Source organism: Calypte anna, chromosome 1 (assembly GCF_003957555.1).
Source record: "Calypte anna isolate BGI_N300 chromosome 1, bCalAnn1_v1.p, whole genome shotgun sequence".
In the NCBI taxonomy this organism is placed as follows: Eukaryota; Metazoa; Chordata; class Aves; order Apodiformes; family Trochilidae; genus Calypte; species Calypte anna.
The window spans coordinates 79213364-79232482 of NC_044244.1; the positions used below are offsets into that span (position 1 = coordinate 79213364).

The 19119-nt window shown below is 46.9% G+C and overlaps 1 protein-coding gene across 1 annotated transcript in view; it reads left to right on the forward strand.

The window, feature by feature from the left end:
- Nucleotides 1-11195, forward strand: part of CASQ2 (calsequestrin 2) — a 35608-nt gene extending 24413 nt beyond the window's left edge. The window contains exons 7-11 of the mRNA XM_008498618.2: nt 1684-1729; nt 4198-4252; nt 4949-5049; nt 5387-5461; nt 9093-11195. Coding sequence (XP_008496840.1) covers nt 1684-1729; nt 4198-4252; nt 4949-5049; nt 5387-5461; nt 9093-9299 — 484 coding nt within the window. The 3' untranslated portion in view covers nt 9300-11195. The remainder of the gene's footprint in view (nt 1-1683; nt 1730-4197; nt 4253-4948; nt 5050-5386; nt 5462-9092) is intronic.
- The last annotated feature ends 7924 nt before the right edge of the window (nt 11196-19119 follow it).

Below are 19119 nucleotides of genomic sequence, written 5' to 3' on the forward strand. Positions count from 1 at the left end.
AGGCTGAAAAACCCTAACATCCTCAGCCTGGCTTCATAGGACAGGTGCTGCAGCCCTTTGATCATTTTAGTGTCTCTCCTCTGGACATGCTCCCTGACCTCTATGTCCTTCTTATGTGGGGGAATCCAGAACTGAACACAGCACTCCAGGTGGGGTCTCACAAGAGCAGAGTAGGGAGGGAAGAACACCTGGCCTAACCATCTCTCTGTGCTTCTTTTGATGCAGCCCAGGACCTGGTTGGCTTTCTAGGCTGCAACCACACACTGACAGCTCATGTTGAGCTTCTGGTCCACCATCAACCCCAAGTCATTCTCCTCAGGGCTGTCCACAATCCTTTGTCCTCCCAATCTGTATTTGTTCACGGGATTGCCTCGACCCAGGCGCAGAACCTTGCATTTAGCCTTGTCGAACTTCATGCAGTTTGCATGAGCCCACTCCCTCTGCCATGAAAACCAGCCTTTCATCTCCATCTTTCATTTTGCAATGTCATTAAGCCATGGGAGGACCTCTCCTTTGATCAAACTGCAGCTTAGATCCTCTGAGTCCAATGAAGGCAGGCCACTGCATCAGCCAGGATATCCTTGCCCACTCATTGACTTACTTTGGAATTCCAGCAGACCCATGGCCATGGTTTTCTTTTTGAGGGCCATGTGTCTCTTGTCCTATCAGATCATATTCCTTCAAATGTCTGTTAATGCCACTTTTTCTTGTGGCACCATGCCCATGAGGAAGTCATTATTCCAGATCTGTGTCTCCTCAGGTCCTTTAGGAATGTCTGAAAATGTTCTTTTTTTTCCACTGCTCTGGTAGCAAGGCAAACCACAGTGACAGGTTACACATCTCACTGATGCCACCTTCTGCAAGTTTGTTTTAGGGCCTCATCCACCAACAGTTCTCTTTGCAGCAGCTCCTGGGGCTGGTCTTCCAGGGAGGAGACCTGTTCTGCTGGGGCAGCCTTCCTGAATACCTGATGCTCTATTGAGCAGAAATGCAAAGGATTTGTTGTTCTTGTCTGCTATGGCCTTGTGCTCCTTGGGTGCCCTTTTAACACCCCAGTCACTTCTCTGCCTGCCAGGCTCTCTGGCAGGTTTTCTGCTACAGATGTGTCTCAAAACATTTAGTATTGTTTTGTTTTAGTTTGGTTTGGTTTATCCTTTATGAATTACTAAAAAAAAAAAATTGTTCTGATCAGTCATATGGTATAAAAATTTTCTTGCCAGGTTATACTATGATCTAAATAACCTTGTCAGAGGTTATTATGTCTTCTTTGCTTCAGCAGACTGTGGGAGGATTTCTGCAGTGGAATTATTCTGGAGTAAAATCAGGAGAAAAGGGGAACAAAGCCCAGTGGGAATGTCCCAGTGACTGCAATACACAAGTGAATGGGTCACGTCGTGTTCTCAGCATGGAGAGAACACTGGGCTATGTATAGGACTAATTCACCAGCACAGAGAGGCATCTCATCTTCCCAAGCACAAACAGTGTCTTCAGTGATTCCAGTAGAAGCAAGGGCAGAGTTTTATTACCATAAAATAAAGCATAAGCTGACCTATATGCCCTCATGCTTGCGTTCAAAATGTGGGGGTCAATGGTATTAACTCCAGTCACCAACCAGATATGCCATGGTGACATTTTCCATGGTGTCAGCAGCTCCTCAAAAGAGCTTTCCTTTCTTCCTTTCAGGGCCACCTTGAGGAAACTGCGCCCAGAGGACATGTTTGAGACATGGGTAAGCATGAGCAAGCAAGAAGCTTTGCATCCACCGTTAGCTTCCAACAAGAAACGACTGCTCTAAAGCCCTGTGCTTTGGCTGGGCAAAACATTATCATTCCTTGCAAAGCCTCTTGCCCCACTCTGGGAAGAAAAGAAAGCCTTAGTTCTTGAGTTCAGACAGTGTGGTCAATTGCTTTGCTCATTAGTGGTGGACAGCTGAGCTGGGTCCTGTTTCTTCCACAGAAAGAACAGGGAATACTAACCAAGCACACCAAGGAGGTGCAGAGCCTCTGTAGTGGCCGTGATGTATCTGTGGAGAACATCATTCCCAAGAATGCAGTGTCTTACCTAGTGAGCATCTAAACTTACTTAATGGTGATGAGGTGACTTCACTGGCCTGCACAACTGGCAAACTACAGAAGTCGTGATTTCCAGGATGACTCATGAAAATTATACCAGAGCAGTTGTACAATTAAAAATGCAGGCAAGGGTGGGCAGTTCAGTTAATTATGTAGATTACGGAGCAAATCATCATGCACTAATTGCACTTCTCATGGTGTGACCAAGCTGCAAGTCAGAGATTGTGAAGAACTGTCTGGTGGTTTGGCACTGCTCACACAGAGAGGACTCTCCTGCTCTGCAAGTGTGGAGGAAAAAGGAAAAGGTGGGAATGAAAGAGAAATCATGTATAACAAGCTATCCCTTCGCTGTGAATGAGTATGATGTTAATACCCAGCCAGGGACCTTCAAGTGCCAGCTGAATGCTAAAACCAGAGATAAACAGGTGCTTTACAGATGCTAAGGAAGATGCAGTCATTCCTCCAGAAAGCTCAGGACATTTATAACAGCATAGAGTTGCCTCTTTGCTTGGCTCTGTAATATGAAACGCTGCAAAGACTCCAAAGCACCAAAAGCCTTGGGAGTCTTTAATGCAACAAGGCAAGAGGTAATAAAACTGAATCAGGAGTTATGAGTCGCCTAGGCGTGATAGCTTTTAATTTTATTTTGAAATACAGATTCAGTATAGAAGATAACTTCTGAGAGCCAGTGAAGTCCCTAAAAGCTTTTTCATGGGGCTTCAGTGGGACCCAAATTTCTCATGCTGTTGTTTTGCTTTTGTACTGAATATTTTCTGAAATAGCCTGGGGAAAATCATGAAGTGTTGGTGATGGGATGTTTGCTTAACCAGCAGCCTGGGAATGCAAAGGTTGCCTCTGCTAATAGCAGGGGACTCATACCTGTAGGTGACAATGGGCTGGATTCTGATCTTACTGTGAGTTCAGAACATCCCCAGTGCCTTCACTGATGTTACTCTAGTTTTGTTCGCTGCCTTGGAGGTCAGAATAATGCAGCTATATGATACAGCTATATATGCAACTATAGAGCACACATACACATATGTGTATATTATTTTGCTGTATGACAATGCTGGGGGAAAATAGGGATTAAAAGCAACAGTATAGAATTTTTTTTGCGGCTATTAGTGATCTGAATCCCAAGTAAATCTGCCTAGAACGCCCCATTGAAAATGTATTCCCCAAAGACACCAGCAAAGGCCCTGCATCTGCTATTGTTTTTAAAGCTAATATTTTCCACTTAATCTTTCAGGGGTTTTTCCTTTCTGTTTTTGATGGTGGCTTTGTCACCTCTGAGCTCAGAAGGGAAAAGAAATTAGCATTTAGATGGGAATTTTTCCTCATATTAAAACCAATTGAAATGGAAACCGGGACCGACAGCAGATGAGAAAGGCAAAGCAGATCCATGGGATAATTCAGAGATGACATTCATAGGAGGTGGATGATGAACTGGCCAGCAGATCCATTGGCCTTTGCCACTAACATTACCCATTACTCAGGTGTCTCATGAAGAAAAGCAGTGCAGCAGGCTGTCATTTCTGTCCTCCATTCATTGGAGCCCCGAAATGAGTCTCTCCCTCCCCCCTGGGGACCCTCACCTAGAGCAGAGACCCTTCACCTCCTGAAAGGCATCCAAGTGAGTCACCTTGTCTCTCATGTTGTGAGAAACCTCCTTTCCTGTCTCTGAAGGAGCATGGATGGGAGCTGAGTATGGTGGCAATTTGTTTCCCCACCTAACCATTCCCTGGCAACTGCAAGTTTTGAGGGTAGGTAACCTTGGGCATGGAGTGTGAGCCCATATTCCCATGGTAGAGAGCATCTTGGCCTTCCCTGCAGGCAAGGTTTTGCCCCACACCATCAGAATCTTCCCTGCCTTTGCCATCATGGTGCCCACCTCATTTTTCGGGTTTCAGCAACAATACCAAAACTACCTGCTTCAGCATCTAACACTTCCACAGCTGAGCCTCACCTCAGCTCCTATTTCTGGTGTCTTGGTGGGGCTCCAGTCAAGCCTCACTTTGCAATCATCCCATTTATTTGAAGGCATCCCACCACTTCTCATCTCCAGCAACCATATGGACTCTGTGTTCCCTCCCCAGCCCACCAGTAATAGTCTTGTTGTTTCCAGGAGGACGACATGGAGGGAATCCACATTGTGGCATTCGCTGAAGAAGACGACCCAGGTAGGAGACAGTTTTCTTCCTTGTGTGACTCTCTGTCTCTCAAGATGATTCCATGTGCTTTGTTTGCATTGTGGAGCCCCACACCCCAGCCAGGACAGGGAGCTCAACTTGTCAGGACAGAGAGCTGGGAGGTTTCTCTGTGTTTACACTAGCAATTGTGGTAGTTGGGATTCAGATTCTGGATATAAATAGGTGGTCAGCTGGGAAAAAAAACATCAAAAACATCATCCCCTCCACTTCAGCACCAGGATTTTCTCCCAAACTCTGTGCCCATCTTGCTGTGTGGCTCCTGGAAAGTGCTGAGGGCTGGGTGGGTGATGGGCATCCAGGAAACCTGCAGGCAAGAGCTTCTGAAAGGCAGAGGCATTGGTGCTTCTTGGTACCATCAGTGTGCCCAAAAGCTCTGACCTCTCGGGGACTCAGTTCCTCCCTCAACACAAGAAAATAGTGACATTGTTCCACTCCACGGAAGGATTACGAGGCTTAATTCATGTGTAACTAATTTCAGTACCCGGGGAGGATGCTTGAAATTAAAAGCCTTATTATCATCAGCAAGAGCTGAGAGACAGCATTTTAATGAGAACTATAAACAACTCCTGTGTGCGTAGGAGGGTGAGGGAAGTCAAAAAACCCCACAAAGGAAAAGTGCCTGCATGTTTGCAGGAGAGGGCTGCAGCGGTTCATGTATCATTTCAGATGGGTTTGAGTTCCTGGAAGTCCTGAAGCAGGTTGCCAGGGACAACACTGATAATCCTGACCTGAGCATTGTCTGGATTGACCCTGATGACTTTCCTCTGGTGAGTGACAGAGGCTCCTTGCCTTTCTTCATTTAATTCATGGATGTGGTTTGTGTGTGCATGGGTGCAGGAATTGCCCAGGGAATTTGGGGCAGGAAAGGGTGGGAAACTGGACCATGGGCGCTCTCTGAGGGATGCTCGTTGGGGTCTGCCTCCAATTAAAGTGGTGTCTTGGGAACATCCCCAGAGTTGGTATTTCCCTTTTCTGTGTGTGGCAGCCCAAGCTTGCATTCAGCCTCTCTCCTCCCTTGTGTACTCTTCAATGCCCATCCAGCTGAATTAATGCAGTGGGGTATCATAAACACCCTTGTCTGAGCTTTGTTTCTCTCTCCTGCAGCTGATCACTTACTGGGAGAAGACCTTTAATATCGACCTGTACAGACCACAGATTGGGGTGGTGAACGTCACAGATGTGAGTAGCATGTGGCCAGAAAATCCAAACAAGCCAAGGTTAGGGTGGAAGGTTAGGATGGAATCTGAAGTCCACCAGAATCAATGGGATTTCTGCTGTTAAATGGAGGCAGACCAAGTGTTGTCTCTGGGAAAGAGTGTAAGGCCTTGCCATTCCCACACAGACACAGCTGGGTCTGTAATATCTCCAACCTCAGGCTTCATGGCTTTGGTTTGAGCATGTTTCTGCTGCTGAGCTGCACACAAACCATGTCTTCTGAGGAAAGGACCATTCCCTGTGGGCTGAGCTTTGGGCCTTTGCCTAGTTTCAGCTCCAAGGTCTCACATTTCCACCCCAAACCACAGAGTGCACAACTGTGCCCTGATCTGGCTGAACCTGGGTGGGCTTCTGGGGGAAAAGTCTGTGTGTATGGGGGGGGGAGGCGGAAGGCAAGCCATGTTTGGGGGAGGAGGAGAAAAAAAGGTGGTTTTGTAGCAGGAGTAGAATGGTCCAGCTGTGTAGGAGGGAGAGATGGTTCTCAACAGATGACAGGGAGAAACTGTAGAGCTTTAAAAAAAACCAAAAAACCAAACAACAAATAAATACACAGCCTTAGTAAAAGTATGACATAAACTAGTAATGTAGGGACCCTTCTGGGGCAAAAAAGGGTATACCAGAGTTCATCCATGACTTATCCTAAGCCATTGCCACACAGATGCTGTGGGAGGGATTTGGGTGGGAAAGGGAGACGTGTCTACCCCATGGCCAAGGGCAGTGAAGAGCTTCCACACTGTCCTGCAGCACTTCAGAAGGAGAGCTGCACAGGCAGATGCTGCTGCTTTGGCACGGTGGTGGTGGTACTACCCAATCAAGCCAGCTTTCTAGCAGCTACTGTCTTCAACATGGTTGGACTGAAGTCCTCAGGCAATGTGGCTGATGTCAGGCTGCCTGCACACTGTGAGTTTTTAAGGCAGGTGGGAGAGGAACCCATCCCATCCCCACCAGCAGAGATTTGAGAAGAGCATCTGAGTGCAATGGAGTGCTCATCACAGATCTGACACAAGGACTGAGAGAAACCATATTTTCCTGTCTCTGGCAATAGCACTCCAGATGATCAGAGAGCACATAACACAGCATGCTCCAGCCTGGGTTAATTTTGGTTATTAAGTTCTGGGTGTTTTAGGGTCTTTAAAATGAACTCGTGTGAGTATGTAAGTCTCTCTGCAAGCAGAAATGTCTCCACTGCACAAGTGTTTGCTATTTGGTACTTGGCTTCATGCTTGAAATTTCAGTTGTATGGGAACCTGATGTTTCATTACAAGAGAGCACACAGGGACTTCAAATTATTCCTTGATCCATCACTAACATTGCTCCAGACTCTCATGTACTTTCCCTCTACCTTCCCAGAAAAAGTGGGACAGTGAGAAAGTACTAGGTGTTTGTACCTCCTGTTATAAGAATGCTGCAAGACCATAAGATGGGAGATGTGGTAGAAAGGTGAAGCAATGGTGTTATGAAGAAAGTGGAGGCTCTGAATCTTGTCCATCCCATTGAGGGGAATGAGTGGCTACCTTGTGAGTCATGGAGCAGATGTGGCACTGGCTGGATGTGAGAGGTGCCATAAAGCAGCATCAACCAGACCTTGGGACAGACACCTAAAAAGTGGAGACCCAGCGGGTCTTGTTAAGGGACAGATTACAATCGTGAAGGGAATTAACAGACAAGCTAGAAACAGAGCCCAAGTCCTCCAGTGTTTTGCTCTTATTACTAATCCATGGTATTTCCCTTCATATATTTACTGCAGCTGGCCAACTTAAGCCATTGGCCATGCTTAATTCATTCAAAGCTACATTAAACTGTTATCAATTGGAATTCATTGAAGTAGTATTGTCAGTGACAAGAGGATCATACAGAAAGCAGTATTAAGCAGGAACATGTGCCTTATTACCCAGTAGTCACACAGAGACCTGTAAAAACTCATGCATTATTTAGCTTTGATATAGTAAATGTTGATTATACTTTTCACAGGTTCTATTTCATTCCTCTCGAGTCTGTTTTCTGTTCCACAAGAGAGAGATTTAAGAGAGTTTTAGGTTGGCAGGCGATATCTAAAACAAACACTGAGCTCATTTCATTATTTCAGTGTTACATCACTGCATTCAGCCAAATTACACAGGTACAAAGTGAGGCTTATACAACAGAGTAAAAACAAACACTGCTGTTGGCTTTGGTGGACATAACCCCTCTGACCCCACTGCTTCTCTAAAATCCTGCCAATACAAACACCAGAGCTCCCAGTGGTCCTCACTGTCCTGTTGCATCGCAGTGGCTGTGACAAGCTACCAAATATTGCTGCTTTATTTGCACAGCGTCCCCTCTAGGTGCATTGGGCCCACTCCTGTTTCCCCTTATTTAAAGGTATTTCTTTTTGCCTTATGAACAGTCCTGAGGTCAGTGACATGACAACCTGCATGAGCTGCATGCTGCTCCATGGCTCTTTTTCATTACAGGTCTGGTGTCTTAGGAGGAAAATATTGTAAGAGAGACAGCTTTCCCTGAGGAGAAATTGGTTTGGTTTTTTTAGCAAGCCATAGAACAAAGACAATCAGGTACCACAGACAGGGAAAAAAGAGAGGTGCATTTGCAAAACTCAGGTGTTATCTTCTACAGACAAAAGGCATTTGCTTCTGCAACATCAAATGCCCAATGAGATAATCTCATGGCACCTCTCTAAAACAGGAGGCTGATCCTTTTTTTATGGAGGGGAGACTGTGAAGGGAAACGGGCTTACCCAGGCATTTACCAAGGAACCTGTAGCAAAGCAGGGAGAAAATCTTTCATTTCTAGGTCTCAGAGAACATCTAAAACCTATGTTTCTTGTCCCTGGCTAACTGCTGCAATTTAGGCAGAATCTTCAAACTGAACCCCCCCATCCCTTTTATGGAAGTAATGCAAACAGATGGAGAAAAAGAGCAGGGGGGCACCAGGGTATTTGGTTTATTCACCATTCCTTGGTTGGAGCCTTGAGGAAAGGCTCTTCCAAGAGGAGCAACCACTGTCACATACAGAGAGTCCAGAGCAACTCTTTGAGGTAAAGCTGATGGTAAAAGAGGCTGGGGAGAAGGGGTGCTGAGAGCAGGCTCAAAGGAAGAGGTCTCAGAGAGCTCTGTATGGAATGAGGGAAATGCTGTGATGTCCTGTGAACTGACATGACGTGGAGGAAGCTGGACTAGGTCTCTTTATGCTCTATGTAGCCTTGGAGTCTACAGCTCTGGTCAGGCAGGGTGAGGACAACGCATCAAGTGGGCGATGCTCTTGCTCACAGGTGAAGGTACTGCAGGAGTGGAACGGGCAGCAGGAACACATCTAATCCAGGACTAAGAGTACCACATAATGTAAACCCATTGACCAGTCCCCCTACTCAGAGGCAACTGCACTTCAGGGGAAAATGATAATCCCAAAGTGTGGGCAGAGATGCTGTGGCTGAGCCTGCCCTCAGGCTGTGGCAGAGAGGGAGCTAATGCCACCACCACCCCTGCACCTCACCCACACCTCACCCCTGCTCCAACCCTTTCTGCCACAATAGCAGCAAACCTGCTCTTCTCCCTGTTTCTCTGAGGGTGGTTAATCCTCCCATCACCTCTCCCCGCAGGCTGACAGCATCTGGATGGAGATCAGTGATGACGATGACCTGCCCACGGCCGAGGAGCTGGAGGACTGGATAGAGGATGTGCTTTCTGGGAAGATAAACACTGAAGATGATGACGATGACGACGACGATGACGACGACGACGATGACGATAATGATGACGACGACGACGATGACGACGATGACGACGATGACGACGACGACGATTAACTGTGACTGTGCAGTTTGACTTGTGGGAGGCTGAGAGCCCCCCCCTTCCCCCGCGGCAGGTCCCTCCATCGGAAGACCTGTGTTTGAGCGTCAGCAAGCACCGCTGCTCCTCTTCCCCTCTCCTCCCCCCCTCCCCCGTTTCTCTCCCCCCGCCCCTGCCCTCGCCGGGACCCCCCAGCCTGATTCTCAGTGGTGCTGAGCCCCAGCGGCAGCACCGCTGCCAATCATGCCTCCTTAGTAAGGACTATAGGAATCTGCAGGGAATCCGCGCCCAGTGCCCCAGGGCAGGAGAAAAGTGCCTGCCCGCTCGCTGCCAGAGGGACACAGGGAGGCAATTTGTATTTCCCGTGCTCATCGGCCCAGCACTTAACATCCAAAGACCAAATCTCACCTCAAGACATAGGGAAGGCCACTGTAAAACTTCAGTCCTTTTATTAAACACGATGCCCTTTGCAGCTACTCTGCCGAGACCACTCCATCCTGCGAGTTGTGCTGTGGGAAGTCTGTGACTACTCATTAGCATGCTAGGAGCAGCAGAAAGCTTGGGGAGGGGAGGAAGGTTTTAAGGATGCTATTTAAGTTTTCAGTGATTCTGTATAACAACAGAATATTCTTGTCTGGCAGTGCAATGCAAAACCAAACACCCTGAACCTCTTTCTTCTTGAAAGCTCAGGCCAAAGGTAGGTTAAATGCAAGTGCTGTGATATGGGATGTCAAAGCTTGGGAGTACCTGAACTGATGGAAAGGCTGATCCAGGTCTGAGCACAAATTATTGAGGCTGAGGATCACAGCATTGAGCCAGACAATTTGTCTCAGCCCCAAAGAAACACCAGAGCAGACCATAGGCCAGTTCCAAACATCTGCAGCCAAGTCTGGGCTGGAACAGAATTGAAGGTGGTGCATGTGAGATAAACAGCATACTCCTTCCTGCCAGTGGAAATTTTCAGTCTACCTTGAGGCACTCCAATTTCCCATAACCTTCCAGATTTAGATGACTTTTAATCCAAAGCCTACCCAGCATCTTCTCCCATGACCAAGACATTGGGAGAGAGAACAGCCATCCAACCATAGTAGATGCTGGAAAATGAGAATTGGGCAATGAGCAGTGAAAGGATTCAAGCTGTTTGTCTTTTAAATGTTCAGTTGCACAGTTACTCCCTCCTTAGAGACTGGGATGTCCCATGGTAGCCCACAAGAAGCCTCTTTTGACTGCAGACTGAGGAGGAGCTCAGCACACCAGTTGGCAGTCAAGAGGGTCACTCACAAATCCAAGACTCAGCAGCAATTCAGTCCTGGTGAGCGCAGCACCATCCGTGTGCAGGTCACTGTGACAGTGTTAGGTGTCCCTGCTTCCCCATGCTGGCAGATTTTAATTGTCTTAGCTTCTTAGGTTTGACAATAGTGCAATGAATGGAGAGTTTGGAAATGTTTTTATCCTTATAAATTTATAAATATGTTCTCCAGTCGTTCAGACTTGTTAGCATAGGCAGGGTACACATATCCTTTCTTGCTACAGACAAAAAAAACATTGTTCTGACCTTTCTTGTACTGGCTTACGTCAGAGGTAAGTGATGTTAGGGGAAATAACCGTGCAAGGGACAGTAGAATTTGAGGTTGTTACACAAATGTGAATCAGTCTGATGAGAAACAAGGTTTACACATGATATATTTCCTTTATCAGATGAACTGCAAAGCCAGATTTTATAGACTTCTTTTTTTTTTCCTGCCTGTTGATCAGTCTCTTTGACTCTCTATCTATGTTAGCTGAAATAGAAATTTGAAACTACTGGTACAAAAAAGCTGAAGTACTGGTATATTCCTACATGTGCCATATCCTCTTGGTGGTAAGTGCCAACATGAACAATACACAGCTGGATATCTCTGTATCTTTATGTATATGAATGGATACTGTGCATCTATGGTATATGCCGAGGCCATGCTAGCTCTTCATTGAACATCAAACACTCAGCCCTTGCTTCTCAGGCACAGCTTAATAGAATAGACAGCAAAGCCTCCCAGTCAACTATTGTCTTATAGATACTTGCCCTTTCTTGCTTCTTTATGATGGATAAGCACTGCCTGGAAAATTTGAACCAAGTGAGTTTGGGGAGACCATCCACCTGGTCACATGAGGGTTGTGAACAACTCACCCCCATCTCAGAGGATCTGCTGGAGACTTTCAGAAGGCACAAAATACAGAGTGCTTTCAGCCCGGAGGTCCTGTCCTTCACACACCCCTCTCTCCTGGCTGGAAAGGTGCCCTGCTTCTGCTGTTTCCTTTCAGCCTTTTCCTTGAGAGGTTTGCTGGAGGCTTCTGGCTCAGAGAGAGAGCAAGCAGGACTCAGGGTCTCATTGATGCACATGGCTAAGGAGTGAGATCAAGTAAAAAGAGCAGTTTAGTAGTCTCTGTGATTAAGGGACAAATGCTGCTTATGTCACTAACCTCAGCAAAGTACTTCTTTATCTTTGCCTTGGGGCTATTCCCCAGAGTTAACCACACTCAGTGTCACCATCACCTTGCCTAAGGTAACAGCCTGCACGGGCCCTGCAGCTCCAGGTCAGTCACTGGAAAGTGCCATGAATTTCTATAAATGTGAAGAATAAATGAAAAGTTGCTCTACTGACTTTCCTAGCTGGCACTGTCTCTGGACATCCCATTTGGCTGGATACTCTCCATGTCCCTCCCCTCTTGCTGTGGATGCCCATCTGCTCTGAAGTGCCCCTCTCTGGATGCTCTGGGAGGCACAGCCTGTGCAGGCAGACCATGCCAATGGCACTGCAGACACCTTCAAGTGCACAGGCAGGTGCACAAGTCACTGCATCAAGCAACAGAGGTTGGGAGGGATGAAAAATAATGTGGTGGTGCTTAGGATTACACAGAGGGAAGTGAGGCTGAGCTCCTGCTGTGGCTGGTGTCAGTGGTTTATGGAAGGCTTCCTTTGAGTTATGAGAGAAAGGGCTAATTCTCTGGCTGGCACTGCTTCATGGTGCCAGCACAATCCTTTATGGGGTTACCTACTCCCTCTTCCTTCATCGTCCCATAACTATTTTCTTTGCCCATGAACTTTTTATTTTCAGCTGAATAGATAAACACATAAAAAAAGTTAAGAAAATGTGGCAGAGGAAGTGTTGCAGCAATGAAGAAGAGGAGCCAGCAAAGTCTCTCCCATTCACCCATAATGTCCTGTCTGCCCCAGGTTCATAGTGATGGAACCACTGAGTGAGATAATAGTCCTTGTGGAGAAGATGGCAGCTTGAAAACAAGGGTCTTCCTTGCAGAGACAAGTAGGATTCTGGCATGTGGAGGTATCACACACAGGACCCCCCCACACACAGGTGCTTCTGGGCTCCTGTGTCAGAAGTAGGCACAAAGGGCACATGAAAAGCACAGGTGACCCCAAGGAGCAAAGTCAGCCTAACCCTGCCAGCTGTGCACTCAAATCGAGAGGTTGGCAGCTTGGATAAGAAACCAGCAAAAGAAGTCTTTATTTAAAAAAAAAAAAAAAGTACGCAACTGAGTATTTCTGCAAACAAGCCTGTTAAGGCTGTCCCTCTCTTAGCAAATAATCCTTCTTTCTCCAAAGTGTTAGACGTTCAAGTTAAATGGTCCTTACTGTACATAAAGGCAAGGAATCTCACTTTGCCCTCATCCAACTGCACATGCTTCAAGCTGATCAGTCACTTTGAACTAGCCAAAAACCTTAGCCTTACCAGCAGTAATGGTGAGGACCCCCTAGTGCCCAAGTGATAGATGCCAGGAACATGAATTCATATCCCACCTCCTTCCAGTACCCAGATATGGGGCCAGGGGACACAGAAGGGTTTGTTTGGTGTGCTGTACCACAGTCCATCCTATGCTGTTCATAGGCAAGGATCAAGGGAGAGGGAAACCCATCCAGAGCCATATACTACAGCATGGAGAAGAAAGCTTCTGCTTTTGCAGCAGACCCAAGGACACTGATGGAGAGGCTCTGTGAACCAGAAAAAGCTAATATCAATATTATTTTGATATCTAATATCAACCCTTTGGGAAACAGCTCCAAATAAGAAGGCAAAGGATGCAAGCTGAAAGTGACAGATTGCTCCATATTTTCAGAAGTTTTCATGGTCTTTCTGAGTGGTGAGAGTCTCCTGTGCTGTCTTTGGGAGAGGAACAGCCCCATAGTTACATCAGAGATCTTGGTTGCTTCCCATCCCACAACAGAGCTGCCAGCCAGATGCCAACATGCACAGACAGCCAAGGACTCTGTGTCTGTCCATACCTCAGAAACAACTGATTCATTACAGAGGCCAAACAAAAGAAAACAACTTTGCCTTTTATTCCCTGAGAAATAATTAATTAGCCATAAACATACCACTTCCCAGCTGCTGCTGACTTATAGTGCTGTGAAAACAGGCCAGGATGGCACCTGGATTCTGCTCTGCCCCAGTAAAGCTTTGGTTTTGGGAAGCCCCCCACACAGCCTGTCACATACTGATGTTTGGACTTAGGGGGAGGCTGAAGAGCCAGAACAGCTCAACAGGTACAAGCACCAAGGCTCTCCATGGCAAAGCAAACTGTCTTTACATCCCAGGTATGTCTATGCTGTGCAGTGCAACGCCATCTGCTAGAGGCTGGAAGCAGCAGAGCACAGCTCTGGAGGGTAATTGACCCAGGTAAGGAGGCTGTGAAAGCAGGACTGAGTATATTACAGAGAACTGCTTGAGAGAGTCCAGCACAGAGCCACAAATATGATAAAGGGAGTGGAACATCTCCCGTATGAGGAAAGGTTGAGGGAGCTGGGTCCCTTTAGCTTGGAGAAGGCTGAGGGGTGACCTCATTAATGTTTATAAATATGTAAAGGGTGAGTGTCAGGAGGATGGAGCCAAGCTCTTCTCAGTGATGACCAATGGCAGGACAAGGGGTAAGGGGTGCAAGCAGAACCATAGGAGGTTCTGTGTAAACATGAGGCAAAGCTTTTTCACTGTGAGGGTGACAGAGCACTGGCACAGGATGCCCAGGGAGGTTGTGGGGTCTCCTTCTCTGGAGACATTCAAAGCCCACCTGGATGGGTTCCTGTGTTACCTGCTCTAGGTAGTCCTGCTCTGGCAGGAGGGATTGGACTCAATGATCTCTCTAGGTCCCTTCCAACCCCTAACATTCTGTGATCTATGATCTCTGTGATCTCTACTCGAGACCCAAGACTATACAGCACCCCACTGCACTGCACCATTCCCTGACTTTTCCCTGTTTCCTTGTACCACCAACATCTGAGCAAAACAGTCAGTACCACTTGGGGCAGCACTGGGATGGTTCTCACACCTGTTTAGCAGATGCCTAATGATGATGAATGTGGACCATGAGGTAGGGTCCAGGGCAGATCTATCCCTCTTGGCCCAGCTCCCAGAATGCTCCCTGCCAGGTTTAAAATGTGCTAAACTATTTAAAGGGAAACAAAACAAAACAAAACAGGTACAGAGCTTCCTTGCAGGTTGAAGATCCATTTCTGGAGTCAGATTACAAGCAGCTTTTAGGATGGAAGCAAAGATCCTTCCAGTGCTTCTTCCCCCTTCCTGCTCCCCTTTGTGCCTATTCTTGCTGAGACCCCGTGATAAAGGACATCAACAAAGCACTCAAAGGACTTCTGGTATTGTCCCTAATGATATAGACAGGTAGAAGAAAACACAGCTTTTTCATTATTACGTTTTTAATCTCTCTTGGCTCGTTAATCTTCTGGTCTTTGCTGCCTCCTTTATTTTTCACCTCTCTCCATTTCTAACAGGCCAGTCTTCCTCTTCTCCTCAACCCACCCTCACAGCAAATTGTATCAAGGGTCACTAAGGACAAGACTCTCCCCTGCCCTGCTGCTTGAGCTCAAGCCAGCCCAGGGTGACAGGAGCTCCCCTCTTGCCACAGCCATGGACCAGCCATGGAGGGCCCCATGCCATAAACCATGGCTGTGAACATGAGAAGGGACAACATTTCCTTCCCAAGGAGAAAGCCAGCTAGGCAGGGCTGAGTCTGGCTTTCCTTTTGCAGGGGACAGGTGGGACATGCTCAAGATGAAGCTGCTATCCCAGCCTGGGCAACTGGCAATACCTGGAATTTTTTTTTTTTTTTTTTTTTTTTTTTTTTTTTTTTTTTTTTTTTTTTTTTTTTTTTTGTGGCTACTTTTTCCCATTGTCCCAAAATCCAGATGAGGAGCCATCACCTTTCAACTAAACCCCTACTGCATGGGGATGGTTGGTTCATCTTTGGTTCCACTGCAGCAAGAGGGCAGTCACGCCAGTGCCACTGGCAGTCACACCATGCCACCACCTGAGCAGAAGACAACTGGTGTAATTTCACATGCAAGAAATAAGCCTCAAGGGTTAAACAAAATGAATTTGCTGGAAGGGTTATCAAGGGCAGCCAGAAAGTCAACTACTTTCCCAAGAAGGCAGGCAGTTCTCCTGACTGAGTCCTCCTTCAGTTGTGGGTGGCAAATGACTTAAATAGCCATGAATGAGCTCATACTCTGCTTTTGGATTTGGGTGAAGCCCAGCTTGAGTCAGGTCTCTCCCTCAGTAACACAGGTACAAATCAAATCATCTTAGACCAAAGAACAGCCTGGAAATTTGCCTGGTGTTAGATTTTTTTCCTTCAAAATTCAATCCATCATGTCAAATCCCTGCTCCTGCTTAGTGACAAAGAGGCTATTGAATGACAAAAGTAACTAAATGTTTGAAGAACATTTTACTCCCTGCAAAATGAAATCACTGAAGGGATTTGCACAGCTTCCCACAGTCTTGTTATGAATTACTAAACCAGTTTCTCCCAACCACTTACAAAGCAAAATTATAATCAACTGTAAGATCTGGTATTATGAGTACTCAAGAATGAGCTTTTACAAAATAGAAGCTAAAAGTTTTGCAGATTTGTTTCACATCTGTGGCCCAGATATAATCAGCTCCTTCTCATTCCCTCTTTTAAAGTATGCCTACAGCATCTGACTTGTGCTGAAGAGAGGCCCAAAGAACCCCCTTCTCTCCATGCATCCACTTTTCACTCATGCTACCTTTTCAAATAGTAAGGGAAAAAAAAAGACTCAAAAAAAAAAAAAAAAAAAAAAAAAAAAAGACAACCGAGACTGTAGATGTCTAAGCACCTGGAAGCCTGTTTTTTTGCATTTGGAAGAGACTTAAAATGCTTCAATTTACAGAGTAAATGCCTAAAGCAATCTGTAGTGTCTCTGTTCTTAAAAATCTTTGTACCTTCATGTTTCTAAGGATGCTGGAGGGAAAAAAACACACCCTGTCATCAACAATCCCTTCCACTGACTTCACATTGCTGTCTCCTTTTCTTACTGTCTTGCTCGAGGTTTTGCTGCATTCTATTTTGGTAAATAAGCAATGTGGCCAAACTGAGCTATCCCAAATGCACATCCACAAAGTAAAAGCTATTTCCATTTTTCCTCTTCTAAATCGTACTTGGTGCTGCCTAAACAGAGCCCAAAGATCTGATCTATTCCCTTTTTCTTGGCCATGGCCCCACAACCAAACCTCTCCTCCTGCCAACAGGACCCAGGGGCCTTTGGAGGCCAGCAAGCAGCAATACAGCTGCATGAGGGCTCTTGGCATCCCCAGATTATTTGCATTAGCTGAGCTGCAACCAGAGCAAGACACAGGTCATCAACACAAGTGACCATCTTCATCCCAGTTGGCTCCCCATATTTTGAGGGAAGGAAGGCTAGCAATCTTACAGTGGGCCCCAACATGATCACAGACCACCATATAAGCAGTAGCCAGGAAAAAGTGAACAAATGAAAAAATTCTACAAACCTTTCCAAGTTTATTATGGATGGGGACAGGGAGATGAGGAGAAACAGGAAAACAGCTTTCTTCCCACTTGAGGTGCTCTCTCCGTTTTACAAGCAACGTGCCAGGATAAACCAGCACACGTGCTCACAGCAGGGCTGTAAAACTTGTTACAGGATTTGAAAGCCACTCGGGGGAGCTTGTTCATAGATATTGATTTATGCATCGGCAATCAGCCTGCTACACCATCCCTATCTGGATACATCTGCAGAGATGTTATAGTCAGTGCTCCCTCTTCTCTCAGTACCTCCTGACCCAGCAGTGCATGGATGCACACGTGAAAAAGGGAATGGACACCCCTGCCGGAAAGGACTGTAACCCAAACCCATCACCTTCTCAGTCCAACATAAACTTAGGAACAGTGTTAAAAGACAAATCAAAGCACTCAGCCTGGCCAAATCCCAATATGCCTTCCCTTCCTGCATGCTGTTGTGAGACATCACATCCTGCTGAGAGATCCGCTTCCCTTTGCATTGACCCCACCTGCCCCGAGTTCCAGAGCCCCCTGGAAGCCCTCAGGTTCAATCCCTCCCTGTACCTCTCAGGAGTTCAAATTTAGGGCTGGGAAAGCAGAACTAGTACATAGCACCACATCCAGATGTTCTATTGAACTATTAATTTAGACAATATTACACAGAAGAGTGTTCCTAGTGCTTCATGTGATGCTCTAGAGCCAGCTGCCAAAGCTGATAACTCCCTTTCTTAACACCTTTTTTATACCCTGACTGCATGCAGCCTCTCTGCCCCCTACATCCTCATTGAATTCCCCAAAGCAGATGTCTTCTGACCATCCATGACTGTGAAGCCTGGTCCCATCACCTACTGCAGTAAATTGATCTTATACATTAAGTCACAGTTTAGACACCAAATGCTCTTCTACCCCAGTGTTTTTTCCTGTGCAGCCTCCGGGTAGCCTCAGCCTTACATGACCCCAGAGCCAAGGACACAGCAGGAAAGGCATTTCCTTCTCAAGTGACCATGATCTGCTATCTCCCTCAGGAAAAGGCGCTTACCTCTTTTTCAGCATGAAGGGCCCCTCCAAGCATTGTTTCTCAGTGAAAGCCTCCATCTATCAAAGGTTCGGGTCAGTAATACTTACTCAACACTGCATCTGAGGCTCCATCAAACCTCAAAGACCCTCACAGCTTCAGTGAAAGACTTAGCCAAACCAGAACAGCACCCTCAGCTCTAATTTCTGCTGAGCTACACACCACAGCCCCTTATGATTCAGATACCTGAGCTCTGGGTGAAGGCCAAGGAAACTGGTCCCTCTAGCAAAGCCTGTTCCTTCCATCAGCTTCCACAACCCAAGGCAGGAGAGAAAGCACCATGAATGGCAGCAATCAGGTGTTGGTCCCGTAACAGCACTAAGCCACAAATGAAACAGAGCATGATGAACTCGCATGTAAAGACACAACTCTCAAGGCTGAAAGCCTGCGACGAGGCTGATGAGCAGATTAACTTGTGTGTGCCAAGCCCCTGCTTCCCACACCTTCTCACAGTCAGCTCCCACAGGGCCTTTACACACACAGCTCCAGCCCAGCGGGTCAGGCCATCCTCTGAGGGGCAGGCAGGGGTCAGCAATGGCTCTATGCCCATCACAGGCTCTGCAGGGCAGTGGCTGGGCTATTTCCTTTCCCTGCCCACCTCCAGGAGCTGCACTGTGAACCACCCAGTGCTGGGCACTGCCAAAGCACCAGCAGGATGAGGGGGACAGATCAAAAGCAGAGAAATCAAGGGAGGGCAAGAGACAGGATCCTGCACACCCTTCCTGCTTCCTCTTGGGCTTTAGTTCAGTGCTCGGCTGCCTAAACGCTCCCCCCTTGAGTAAAGAATAATCTATTTGTGCAGTGTTTCTCTGCACTGGCCTTTGCACATGTGCTGCTTATCTCCACAACTCCTGCACTCCTGTTTGTCACTGCCCAGCAGCATCCTGTGGATGTTTCCAGCAGTGGAAGCCCCCGAGATGTGCCGGGCAGGGTGC